Source organism: Colletes latitarsis, chromosome 8 (genome assembly GCF_051014445.1).
Source record: "Colletes latitarsis isolate SP2378_abdomen chromosome 8, iyColLati1, whole genome shotgun sequence".
In the NCBI taxonomy this organism is placed as follows: Eukaryota; Metazoa; Arthropoda; class Insecta; order Hymenoptera; family Colletidae; genus Colletes; species Colletes latitarsis.
In genome coordinates this window covers 31,260,127-31,273,441 of record NC_135141.1, presented here as the reverse complement: position 1 = coordinate 31,273,441, position 13,315 = coordinate 31,260,127, and the positions used below count along the sequence as shown (strand labels likewise).

The following is a 13,315-nucleotide window of genomic DNA, read 5'->3' as shown; positions in this document are numbered from 1 at the left end:
GTATACAAAGTTATAAGTCTAAAAGATTTGATTGCAAGAGTCTAGGCACCCGAATAAAGCAAAAGTAAAACTAAAAATTGTGAGAGCGTCCCGCGACTCTTCGTTAAACAGTTTCTGGAACGCATCGACGATTCTTCTCGGTCCTATTCTCGTTCCGCATTTACGAAGTTTCTCGAAAACTGTAAAAATACCAGTCTAGTAAATTTTTTACGAGTCACAGGCGTAACAGCTTCGCCGCGTGATGCGTTGCACAACTTTCGATCGTACGGAACGTTCGAACGACAATCGTAAAGCTGCTGCAAAAACAGAGCAGGCGCGATTTTCGAGGGTGTTTCATTTTTCATAACTCGCGATTCCAATAACGCGGAAAGAAACATCCGGTCGATTTCGAATTAAATCGTCCGTAGTACAGCGGTCGTTTTTTCCCAGCGTCGAAACGCGCGTTTGATATCCTCCTCGATGTTCAAAAATTATTCCCCCGAGCTGTTCCGGGGCCGTGCCCCTTCGCCGCAGAATTTCCACGGCTGCAGCGACGAGGAAAGAAGTACATCGAACGAATTTCTCATCGCGAACGCGAACGCGAGTCGCCATCTGTTTCACGGCGTGTCGACGATCAACGTGGCCCAACCGAGGGTTAAACAGCCCCACGAGGTTCTCCCGTCAACCCCCGTGGCGACCTGAAATGCGTTCGCAACATTACTCGGGTCTCCCGTATCCAGCCGTGCCCCACGAATTGGCCCCCACCGGTTGGTCGTTCATCCCACGAAATTGCAAGAGTAATCCCCGACCGACGCCTCTGACGCTCGCCATTTACATAAAAATAATTAAACGGCCTGCGTACGCCCCCGTCCCTCGAAAGGACGATCGAACCGCGATCGAACCATGCAAATCCACTCCGACTTTTATACAATTGTAATCTATGCAGATACGCTGGTTCTGACATTTTGGCTTTTCCTGTCCATGAATTTTAATGCGACTTTTGTCCAAGACGAAGGGTGGCTATTGGTTTTCTTCGCTAAGAACTTTCCGATCGTACGATATTTCTTTTAACTTTGTCAACTCAAACGTCTATAACATTCTATGGAATGTTTCTCTTCGAAGATGCCTTAAAATGTGATGTCTCTCGAAATTTATTTTCTTCAACATTTCAACTAAGAGAATCAATTGTTTTAATTTCATTGTTAAAAGTTCTGTAACCAGGGTTATCAAAGTACCAAATTCCTAACATCGCCTATACCAAATCGATGGAAACTTTTGCATATCCCTAGCGTTTCCACGAACTCGCATCGCGGTTAGGCGAATCGATCCGCCCCGAAAGCAAGCAAGCAACGCCACAAAGGACCTCCGTATTTGACGTTTTATTCGGTCTCGTTCGGCCCCTAGTCATTACCCCCAAAGCCCCTGTAACGGGGGCGTCTCGATTGGAAACGATGACATCCAGACGAAGAGGGGGGCTTGTAGAAAGAATACGAAGAAGACCGTCCTTCTATGGGACTCGTCCCTTCGTCGCGTGTGACTCTTTATCAAAAACAAGCGGAGGAAGGGCTCGTTTCGAGGGGGAGAGACGGGAAGTTTGGATTCCTCGGGGCAGAGGGGCAGAGGATGGATAAAGACGGTCTCGAAGGAGGCTGTGCAGAGCGCAGCAGGGTGGCGTTTGGGATACCAGGGGCCCGCATAGACACGTGTTACGCGGAGGAGACGCGTGAAAGCATCCATCAGGACCAGCACGGTGCACCGCGAGAGCATGCTAGGCGGCAGCTGATCTCCGCTGTACCGTGTCGAAGCCCCGTTTCGCTGGATGGCCAGGCTGCCGGTGAATCCGACCTGGCCTACAAGAGGGTGGAGGGTTTCGAACGGGACGCGAGGGTGAGCCCGAAGACGAGGGACCGAAGGGACAGGAGCGACGGCATTCGAGTGGATAACGCTGGCTCGCATTCGGCGAACTCGATTGGGGTGCTTACGCAACCGGAAACGACCGGGATACTGCAAGCCTCTCCGTTATCCCTGCAAGACACTTTTCTCACCCCCCTCCGGCGCTCATGCGGGACCTTTGATCGATATCTTTAATTTTTGCTTACCGAGTCGTGGCTCTCGCTCCTCCACGGAAACGGATACCGTAGACGGCGCCATTATTCCTTAACTCTCACCCTATTATTCTCGAAAATAAAATCAATCGTTCACTGTTCCGTCCAGATCTTTGCAAAACATGGTCCGTGCTAAGAAAATTATTTTTTTCCGATTCATCGCGTCCACACTCTCATCGAACGGACTGTAAATCACGAATCAACGTAGAATGTGATTTACAGTCACTTCCTAACGTACACCCCACCCGATAGTAATCGAATCCCATTAAGAACCCACTGTGCTCCGTGGAAAAGAAAAAAGTGATGGAAAAAATTGAAAAGGGAGCAAATTGGAAGTTTGGCGGTCGGCCAACTTGGCTTACACATATGTCACGGGAACCAGCGCCTACTTTGGGGGAGGGGGGTGGTTGGAAACGTTCGGATAGCGAGACGACCGGGCGAAGGAATAAAGGGAGGCTCGTCGATTCGGATTTCGCGGCGGTGAATAATGCTCGCAATACTGAATTTCTACCTGACGCTCATGAATATGTCGCGCGAGCATGTTTGTACCAGCGATGCTCTTTACGGCGTCATTATGCGTATTCAAACGAGCACCGGAGCGAGTCAGCGAACCGGTGAAAATAATCCCGGTCCTCGTTGAATCGAGACATCGAATACTTTTTCGCCCGCGTAAATCAATGCGCATTTACGCTCGCGTTTTACTGCTCTTTTATGCGAGCGCGAGGCTACGTTCATCCTTGGCTGCTTTCTTTGTCGCGCTGTTTTACTTTGATTTTAATATTAACGAAGAACGGGGAGGCCTCGATCTTTCGGAGATATTTTTATCAGGGAAATATGGGGACCTTCCGTTTCCTGGACTCATTGGAAAGCAATGCAACAAAGCTAAAGCAACTTTGGAAGCGTTTCTCTTGAAGATGGTAATTTATTCGCATAGTGATGTTTGTTATGCTTTGTCGACCACAACTCTGATCGAGAAAGATTTTTCATAGGATGTTCAAGATATACTGCCTCCACAAGTTTCAAATAATAATTGTTCAATATATACCCATTTAGTTCATTGTTTTTTAAATGGTTTAAAGAAAGGTTGATTTCCATTCACCAATTTGATAAGAATCAAAGGGTTAAAATCTATTTCATATTTTGTTAGGATAGAAAGGACGCTCTAGATTGTTTTCAGCCAGCACAGACGATATCATATTATTATTTATGATGCTTTTCGATACCAGGCTCGTAAAAGTATTTGTATAAAAAGTGAGGAAGACTTGCGTTGAACGTTGGGAGCTGTAGGTTCGGGGGCACGCGAGATATTTGGGAAAATTCCGATGGCAGGGCAGAGTGCATCGGATAATCCGGCATCTGGTCGTCGTGCACCGAGCAAGGGTGCATTGCGCGCATCGTACACGAGGGTGTATTAAGTTCGCGTCCCTACATAGCTCATTCGCGATCGCAGATAAGGCCTGCCGCGATCACGATGGGGAGCGTCGTTCGCTTTCCTCCATTCGTTATACGTACGAACGCGAAGGTCCGGAAACTCGCTTAGAGTCTGTTCCGTCTTCGCGTCGGACGATGAAGAATCTCGACGAGCCAACAACGCTAGAAGGGAACCTCTTCGATGTGATTCATCCGCGATATCTGCGATTTATCTTGCACGGAATGGTTTCTCGACGCCGTTCAACGGTCCGAGATAAAGCCTCGATTAAATTGCAAACAGTTCCCGAACGATAACATTTGCGAGGCTTTTGACGCCCGGGTAACGTCAAAGCGACGGGCGTGGAATAATAAATGTAGTATCGCGCGTGGAAATATTTTTACTTTTGTCGAATAATAGTTTGTTCGGAACGAGAAGTGGAAGTAATTTAGAGCTGAAATACGGGGCTGTCGAATCGAGAGCCAATGCAGACGCGATATTAGTCCCGTTATTTAACGGTTAGCACTCTGATAGATTCTTCTGAAAATTAGAAACGTTTTTTAAAGAAGTTTCTTTCCCGCCCTCGAGCATTCTTCCGCCCTTCGCGCAGGAATAAGGCTATCGTTCATTTTCGATCCAACAATGACTCGTTCGTAACTCGTCAATTTCTCTCTCTCGTTCGCCACACGCGCGGCTCTCAATATCGAAAGCTCCGTCCCGACATCGACAAATGAAATTCATTCAGCGCCGAACGAGCTAATTCCCTCGAACCGGGACGAGCTTATCGACAAAGTAGTCGCCGGGGCCAAACGTTTTCGCCATTTTCGTACGCGAATGCCTCGCGCAGATAACGCCCTATAAAACACCCGTTTCCAAGAGATAAACTTGGACAAAAATAATTCTATAACTTTATTTCGATTGTAACGGTCACCGTGCACCGAAAGGTACAATCGATAGAGAGGCGATTATCATCGATTCCTCGGGGGAGCGTCGCTCGTTGGGCGATAAACTCGAAAGAGGCAAGGCGCCGGTTTCACGCGCGTAATAATACGCAAATGACGGGGCAGTCTAGTAGGACAATCGTACACAGGTTCCCGTCGGGTGTCGAAACGCGATTCATCATGTTGCACCGAGCAGGGAGGGAAAAGAGTCCAGATGGAGAGCCGCGGGGAAAATAGAGAAAGATGGCGTGGAACGCGCGGAGGTGGGAGCTCGATGCCCCTGCACGCACTCGACGCATCAATCTTCTTCGCCAACAATGTTCGCGTAAATTACCCTCATCGATATCAAAGTGACGAGGGTGGCGGTGCCAGCGACGATGGCGGAAGAGACCAGCCCTTATCTCGCGCCAGTCAGAAAATTGAGTTTGCAAAGATCCCTTCGCGAAGGAGGGCCTCGATACGCGCCCTACGGTGTCCAGAAAATCTCAGCGCGTCGAAACTTATTGTTAGGCGTTTCTAGGCCATTCTACTTTTATATTTAACACTTTTACCGTCACGTCATTCATATATGGGTGATAGAATTTAATATGGTACCGAAACAATCAATTCTCAGGTTGAAATGTTTAAGGAAATAAATTTGAATATATAAAGTCAAAGTTTTACGGTTTTGGTTTGGCAGACAACGTACTTTTTCTTCGATCGAAATTCTAGAGGAGAAATTGCGAAAAATATGCAAAGCAGGAAGTCCGTGGACGTCGTATCTTGAAGGAACGCTCGTGTGCACGTCTTGACCAGCGTAGTCTGAACGGCCGGTGCAATCGGGCCATAAATTAGCCGGGTGATAGCGAGGCTGGGTGGCTCGAGCGTGCTTCCGATGTGTAGGTACATCGGTGTCGGGACTGAAACACGGCCTTAAATTTTCTTCGGACGCGTTTAAACAAGACTGGAAGGAAGGAAAAGCATCGAGCCGTCCCGCTCCGGGAAGATTAGCCCGGCGAAACTTTCGACCGTCTACGATACTCGGCTTAATGTACCGTTATGATCTTTATGGGGGCCGTTTATAGGCCATTACGATTGAGTTTTCACGCCGGAACGACGCTCATGGCCGCGGAACAGTCTGCGCGAATATCCCCCTCGTAAAGTCGCGTCCTCTCGGCATTGATAAGTCAATCATCGGGAGTTTATTTTTCCGGGATTGATCGATAGAGTCGCGGAAACGTTCGTTAATCGTCCGGTTCCGCCGATGGTTCTCCACTTTTAATTACTTCGGGCGTAATTTTCACTTTCGTCCTTTCGCCGCGTGCCGAGTTCCCGGGCTCCGTAATGAAAATCTCGGGCTAACAGGATCATCAGAGACGAATTAAGCGAATTTGCAGTAATCGCCGGGGTGCTCATCACACCCCTCTCTGTGGACCTTTAATTAACGAAGCTTATTTTAATAATCTCCGATCGGCCGACTGCCGCCCTCGACTCCGTAATAATCGCGTTCCCTGGAAAAACGTCCGTTTTAGTCGCTCGAGCCTTTTACGGCTCCTTTTGGCGTAAATCGTCCTATACATTTTATTCGTCGTTTTGAAAAATAAAAAAACACAGAATTTCTCGATTATTGGAACTGTTTTGCAATGGTTGAACGTGAGGGTGGTGGTAAAAGATTAATGAAACAGGTAGTTTGGTTCTAGTATTGTTTTATTGGGTGCTTAGATTCTTGTATACAGATCTTTTACATTGTACATTGCTTCTTCCTATAGTCTCTTATCTTAAACTCAATATCTTCTATGCTAAGGTTAAACTATATTCTCCTTATGGCTACCCTTGCTTTTTTCGTATCGTGGTTTCTCTTTATTGCACTATTTACTGAAGTTTTACTCGAACAGGTAAATATGAGATTTCGAGGCAAGGAAGATTGCATCTTTCGTGTATTCGTAGGCGCCAGGAGCTTATAAGAGATAGGTATCTTCCATTTTCGTGAGTACGTCGTCGCGATGACGAAGATAAGGGTAAATTGCTATTAGAAAAAGTTCTGGCGGCCGGAACCTGGTCGTGCGTGCTTAAGTGCACGCGACAGAATGCGTAATGCAAGATGGCCGTCGATAAAGGGAACGCGACCGCGATCCTACGGAGCTTTCGAGGCTGGCGGCGATTATCTTAAAACGGTAACGACGAGCAGTTCTCCTTCGACAAGGACCGTGTTAATTTTCTTTCCCTCCAGCCCCCTCCCCTGTTTCGGATCGCTATGATCGACGACCATCCTCCCATGGGTCCTCGTATTTATGAGGCTCGAGATTAGCTCGAGCCAAACCCCGGTTGTAACCTTTTCGCCGACGACGAGAACGAGGACTTTTACGGCATCGCGACGTAATCGAAAAACCTTATCGTCGACTCTGCCGCACGAATAACTTTATTGGTACGGCGGTGCGTTTATTCGTTCTGTTTTACTTTTTTTTTTCGGACCCGTGGATCCCTCGCGCGGATCTCGGATTCGCGGGCAAATATTTAACAGGTTGTCCGAACGGCTGCCGATGTAAATTTAACCGGTCGCTGGAACTCGACGAAGAAAAAACAAACCAGTCCAGAGAGGAGGTAATCGTCTCTAAAACACGATTTCTTTCGCGAGGGAGCAGCGGTTGCTCAAAGTCTGCTTTTATCGAGCGACTCGGGGCTGGATGCGTGCTCGATCTTTCGTTAAAATATCCCTGGAATCGTTATTTTTAGGGGCACGAACAATGTAAATTAGTTTGGTTATCGCGAGGGAGGAAATTTTCATAAATTCGTCGTCTCGGCTTTGTAATTTTCTAAAGATTTAAACTTTTAAAGTATTTCCTGAAGCTGGTCGATTATTTTCTATTTTGCGCACCGCGTCTTGCGCGTCTCGTTTAATTATTTCGCCGTTCAATTAGTCGAACGAAACCGGATCCCGCGCTCGATTGCATTTTGCAATTCGTAAACCAACGAGGGTGTAGGGGACGTTGCATTATCGCGCGGGGCCCCAAAGCGCATTATTTTCGTAGATACGATCGCCGGGCACGAGCGATTCCCTTAATGAGTAACGGTTGATCGGGCAATGATTTCACCGGATTTCGAAATCGTACGAGCAACGTGGATCAAACCGTCTGGTCCCTTCGACCGGTAGACAACGCTTTGGGGTAGATAAAATCTGTATTACGCTTAGGGATACGCGCGTGCAAACCTATTAACGTGCGCGCGGGTTGCGTCGCGACGCACGGCGTCGGAGAGCGACCGTGGATCCACGTGATTTACGCGCGCCGGGGCTGCCTCGAATTCCGAAGCTTCCTATTAAACAACGTCGCGTACGTTCGCAACGAAATTTGAAAAACGATTTTATCGGCGAGACTCGATTGCGCCGTCCAGCGTTGGTTCCTACCCGCGATATATTTCAGCGACCGGGCCGACAGCCCCGTAATTGCGGCATACATCTCCCCCACCTACTAATTTCGCTATAAGTTTCGCATTAAGTCGCAAAAAATAAAAATGCCAACTAGCTGCGCTGTGACAAACAATTTTTCAAACTTCCTCCTTTTTCCTTCGCTGCACCGAGACGTTAAGGACACTTTAAAACGACGGTTTCCCAACTTTTTGCCCGGGACGCTAAAAATAAACAGAATTTCTCGAGATTCGTATATAAAATATATTTATTATTTTTACATAATTCTTACGATCGAATTCAATTGTAATTACAGAGGGTTTTTGCGGACGAATAAGAATTTCAGAGAAACTTTCGAGGTGAAAAAACGCACCGAAACACCGACACCCCCGCGACAAACAATTTTTCCGCCTGGTTTTCTCCCTCCAGGCTCGAAGACGTTAAGGACACTTTAATTGACAAAATTTTTCCCGAGACGCCTCGGCTCGAACATAAATTCTCAATTTTGCGCGACGGCGGCGATACGGCGAAGAAGTTTAATTGGCGCGGTCCGCAACTTTTAAACCGTTTCCGCTCATCGGACCGGAACAGGCGTCTTGTTCGTCGTTTCGTAGACGACGGGCACTGGCAAAAAGTAGTCTGCGAGGCGGTTTTTACCGCGCGAGAAAGCTTCTCGATGGCACGATGGTTCAAATCAATTTTCGACCATGGATTCCGGAACGCGCGACCAACTTTCGCGAGAAAGTTTCGAACAGACTCTGATCAACGATCGGAAAACGTTTTATTTACCGTGAATCATATCTCTTCGCAATTTCTTATCCCGTCCACTGCAAAAATTTACATTCTACACCCTTGAATTTATTTTGCATAACCTTCGGAAAACTGTTTCCCGACCGAGAGCTAAATCACGTTCCGTGAATCACTCGTGATTCCGTGAAACCGTTCATCAACGTTTCCCCCGAGCGATTAGAAAATAAGCGAGGCTCGTTTCTTCGTAATCCTTTTTCCAGAACTCTTTCGCGTGATCGCGTAAAATAGAAGAGTTCAGGCGGAAACAAAACGATTCGCGGGAACGGGGCGATAATGAGAGATCGAACGATGGTTTACAGAATGCCGTCAGCTGGTGGATCTGGGCCCCATTGAACGGGATCGCGGTGTGTTGTTAATCTCGCGAACGTAATGCGACTATAAATTATCGAAACGAGCGGCACACTCTACGCGGAAAGCAGCGTGTTCTGCCTAGCAGACTTTCGCGGTCGGCTCGAGGATGGTTTATGGACTTGAACTCGCGTACTGTTACCTTCGTTCGCGGTCATTATCGTCGTCGACTTTCGCGCGATCAGGAGCTATCTCGATGAACCGCGGCCGGCCCGTCCGAGGCCAGGAAGTTCTCTTTGAAAACACATAGGCGGAGATGGTAATTCCGCGATACCGGATCGTGCACCGCGCCGGGCCGTGTTTATTCCGTCAATAGTAACGAATGCAAGGGCGTCGTTGTATATTTTCCCATGGGCTCACGCTCGACCATTCTATCTTCCCGGAAGCCGCGCGAAACGCGCCGCCTTCGAATCTTACTTCGCGATCTTCTCGATCTTTGCTCCGTCGTGCTCGCGATTTCATTTTGTACCTTTTGCTTCTAACCTATGGAGAAAATTTAATTTTTATCCTGCGTAAATTTCCTTCGTCGCTTTACATTTCAACGTTCTTCCAACGGTTGATGTTTTATAAACGGTATCGTTCAATCCCAGTGTTTCTTTGACGCTTCTAAATTATCGACGTCGTCTCTGAGTCACTTTGTGCGCGGCGTAATTGCGTATTGTGCAAGGTTCTTTTGTCACCACGAATAATAAGTATGACGCGAGACGGTTTAGTTTTGTCCAGGAAGAGTCCGAATATAACCGTTTAATTTCCGAGAGATGTAATTGGGACAAAGCCGTTTTGAAAACGCACGTGATGTCGTTTGTCGCCAAGGAGATGCTCGTTGAACGATTATCCCAGCATGATAATGACTCGAAGCATTCGGCCAAGTTCGTTTAGGAATTCGTATGCTGGATCTTCCCGCTTGAATATCAATGTTTCGAAGCGGTTAGATCGGTCTCCTAATGTAAATTCCATAGTGCTACTACGAGATTACATAAAACGAGTCACGGATGTTTAAAAAAAAAGAAATTAATTAGTTAGGGAGATCACGAAGAATGTCAAGTTTTTATCGACCATAAATTAATATTGAAGCAAAGAATATAGAACTTTAATGTATTCGTTGCATTCGTAAACCTTTATTAGTATATTTCTCAGACTTCAAAAAATGGAACAAGTAATTGAAAATAAATAACCGTGTACACCGTGTGCAAAAAATCACGCTATATCTAGGAATACTAACTTGCAGAACTCGTTTCTTAACTTTTCTTCGTAAATGTCTATTATAAGGCCCACAGACGTAACGATTTATTGTTGTAGCACCTGTCGTACAGCATGTCCGTGTCGAATTGCAGCGTGTCACCTGCCATACGACATCGCTGCGACTCGAGACGTATAAAAGGCAATGAACGAAATGATTTTACGTACAACTAACTCGTTGCAATTGTTTGTAAGTTGCGAGGGGTTGTTATGATCGTCGGTGCAACCGGTACGACTCGTAGAATAAATTGTTATGTCTGTTGCCTTCTTGCAACAATTTATTACACGTTTCCTCGACGAAATTCTGCGAAATGCGTCTGACACGTGCCCTGGTCTTTGCATCTTCTGCACTTTACAAAAGAATGTCGCTGAGTCGTTTATTTCGACGCGATAATTCCTGCCGTTCGTGGCTGGTTTCACTCGAATAAAACGTCAATATGCAGAGAAATTGGCAAATTTTTAAAGAGGATCGCACAAAGTAGTCGAAATTTTTAGCCTTATAGAGCACGTTTCGATCGAGTATGCCAGATCCTATAGCCAGAGAGCTATTTTTAAAGAAACTGGTTTTTCATAGAGCTCTCTGTGACACATTTATACGACTCACGGACTGGGAATGGGTTAAAATGGTCGAAAACTTGTCATCCTTCGGTGACATGTTTCTTTTTATTTATTCGAGTTACTCAAACTTTTCACAAAAGTTTTATACATAGGTTCAGATCTCACTGGTTACGCACGATCGATTTTAACAAACTTGCATATCCGTTGAAGAACTCGAACGTTAAGCTCAGCGGGAAAAACTGCAATGTTGTAGTAATTCGAGCCATCTTGAAATACCTTCAATAAATTAATTACTTTGCCAAACGCTTCGTACTTCGGTATTCCAAAACGTCGTTTCAGGCTGAAAGTAAACGAAAATAAGTTTCGACATCGAGGTTGATGCGAGAGCAGACCAGCGAACAGTATTTTAAACAGTCGAAATTACTTTTCGTCTTCGCTGGACGCTCGTCGGTCTATTCAGAAATGCAGATTGCAGTCGAGAATTTCGACTCGACCGCGGTCCGCATATTCGGAAACGTAACAACGAAGGAATCGTGGATTTTCATTTGGCAAATGCCGGTGGAAACGGGATGCAAATCGGGTGCAGCGAGCAACGGGCAGTCGGCATCGAGAATGAAATGGAAAGACGCGCGCCGGTTTCCCACGGAACAACAGGGCAGAGCTCCACGCAAAGTACCGTTGCACTTCCGGGAAGGTGGCCGGGTAGTGGGATCGAGCACGTGGTCGCGAATTCACCCCGCGGGGCGAGCGGCGTCGCGACGAAGGTCGTCGCGAAGAAAGAAGAAAGCTAGGCGGTTGAATAAGGGCGGGAGTAGCGAACGGTTGCGCGCGCAGTTTGAAGCCACGCTTGCTGCCGGTGGCTCGAGAGGCGGCCGCGTGGTCGGGCCGCTTCAGTAACTCCGAAACCTTCGAACGGGTGAGTCACGTCCGATCTCCAACCCGACCAACGACCGAAACGCGCCAAAATCTACGCTCCGTCACCGTAATTACGGATCACGTCGATGCTCTCGCGTCGTGCTCGTCTCTGCACACGGAACTCTAGAAAATATCGAGAATCGAAATATCAGCGTGCCACCGTCCGCGAATCGTGTTTACGTAGATCCTGACGCGTCTAGAAAAGTGATCGAATCTCATCGATCATCCGGGTAATGTTCTTGGTTTGATCGAGCAGTGCTCCGTACCGCGTATCCTCGACCGTGCGTCCGCGTGTTCCCCGTCGAAAGGCGCCATGAAGGCGTTGTTCCGTTTAGCAGCGATCCTCGCCGCGCTCGCGGTCGTCGTCTTCGCCGAGCCGAGCGATTCCGCGCGATCGAAGCTGAGGATCCTCAAGTGCTGTCGTTACAAAGAGGAACTGGTGAAAGTGTCCGACGGCGATCTAGACACGGCGACCCGTTGCGAAGCCACCGCGAACGACTGGAAACCCTTCATCTTCTCGCCGTCCAGGCAGATCAACCTGCACGATCCGCCACCGGAATGGAACGTCGTCCAGGGTAAGAAGCCAGAGTGCGGCGAGAACTCGGTGCTTACGTTCGTGCCCTACAGAAGCTCGAATCCGTTCGTGCTTTTCGAGGACGGTCAAGCGATCCTCGACGTACACGACGACAATAAATTCGAACCGGACCAATACTGCGCGGACTCCAAGGCTCTGCTGGTGTGCGTGCAGAAAAAAATGGAGGGAAATCACGCGGCAGCGACCATGAGACCGCGTGTTCGACGCTGCTGCGACGAGGACGCAGCTTTCCACGAAGAAATGTAAGTTTACCCTGGTGAAATTTCCCAACGATACGTTGTGTTCCTTCTTGTACGGCGATCGTAGCCTTCCGGGACCCTCCCATATGTTTGGACGGTTTATTAACACCTCGGGGAAACCGTGTTCGGAAGGGTTCTAATCTAAAATCTCGACGTTATATCCCTGGCGACATGTGTTAGGTCGACTGACATACTTTGACCGGAATTACGAAAATCAAGCGATAGTTCTTAGAAAAATAGACAAATTTCTACACGATTTCACGAGTCCATGAGAGAAGTAGCTTGGAATTTTAAATCGCTTGCTATTCAGAATGTATCTTTAACCCGTCGTAATAGAATTTTGCTATTTATTGCTATCGCGAATGGAGGAGAATTCGAAGCATTCCGGGTAGAGGCTTTCTCTTATATTTGGGCAAACTTCATGCAGTCGTTTCAGTAATTTATTAACTATTGCAAAATCCATCGTTGGAACGGTACAGAGTTGTATAACGTGCTCGAAACTGCTGCTTTAAAATAGGTGTACGATAGGTAGCGCGTAGTGTTTATAAACACTTTCTGGACGTATCAAGCTCAAGTGCGTCCCGAAGTCAGGTAACACAAATTCCAAGGATCCCAATATTCCGTTGTTGCGAAATACCTTCGACCCAAGTCTCCGGCTACCTGAGATTCCAATTCGTGTTATTTAGTAAAAGTGCTTTTGTACCTCTATTAAGTAGCTCTTGAATACCTACCATTGTCGTGTTCAACGTTTTATTCGAGAATTAAATTTTTAACGAAAGCGTATCGAAGCAACGCT

General features: G+C 47.2%; 1 protein-coding gene across 1 annotated transcript in view; it reads left to right on the top strand.

Moving 5' to 3' along the window:
* Positions 1 to 11,682: 11,682 nt before the first annotated feature.
* Mthl1 (adhesion G-protein coupled receptor methuselah-like 1) overlaps positions 11,683 to 13,315 on the top strand; it is a 142,976-nt gene continuing 141,343 nt past the window's right edge. The window contains exon 1 of the mRNA XM_076770940.1: positions 11,683 to 12,522. Within this exon, the coding sequence (XP_076627055.1) occupies positions 11,999 to 12,522 (524 nt within the window). The 5' untranslated portion in view covers positions 11,683 to 11,998. The remainder of the gene's footprint in view (positions 12,523 to 13,315) is intronic.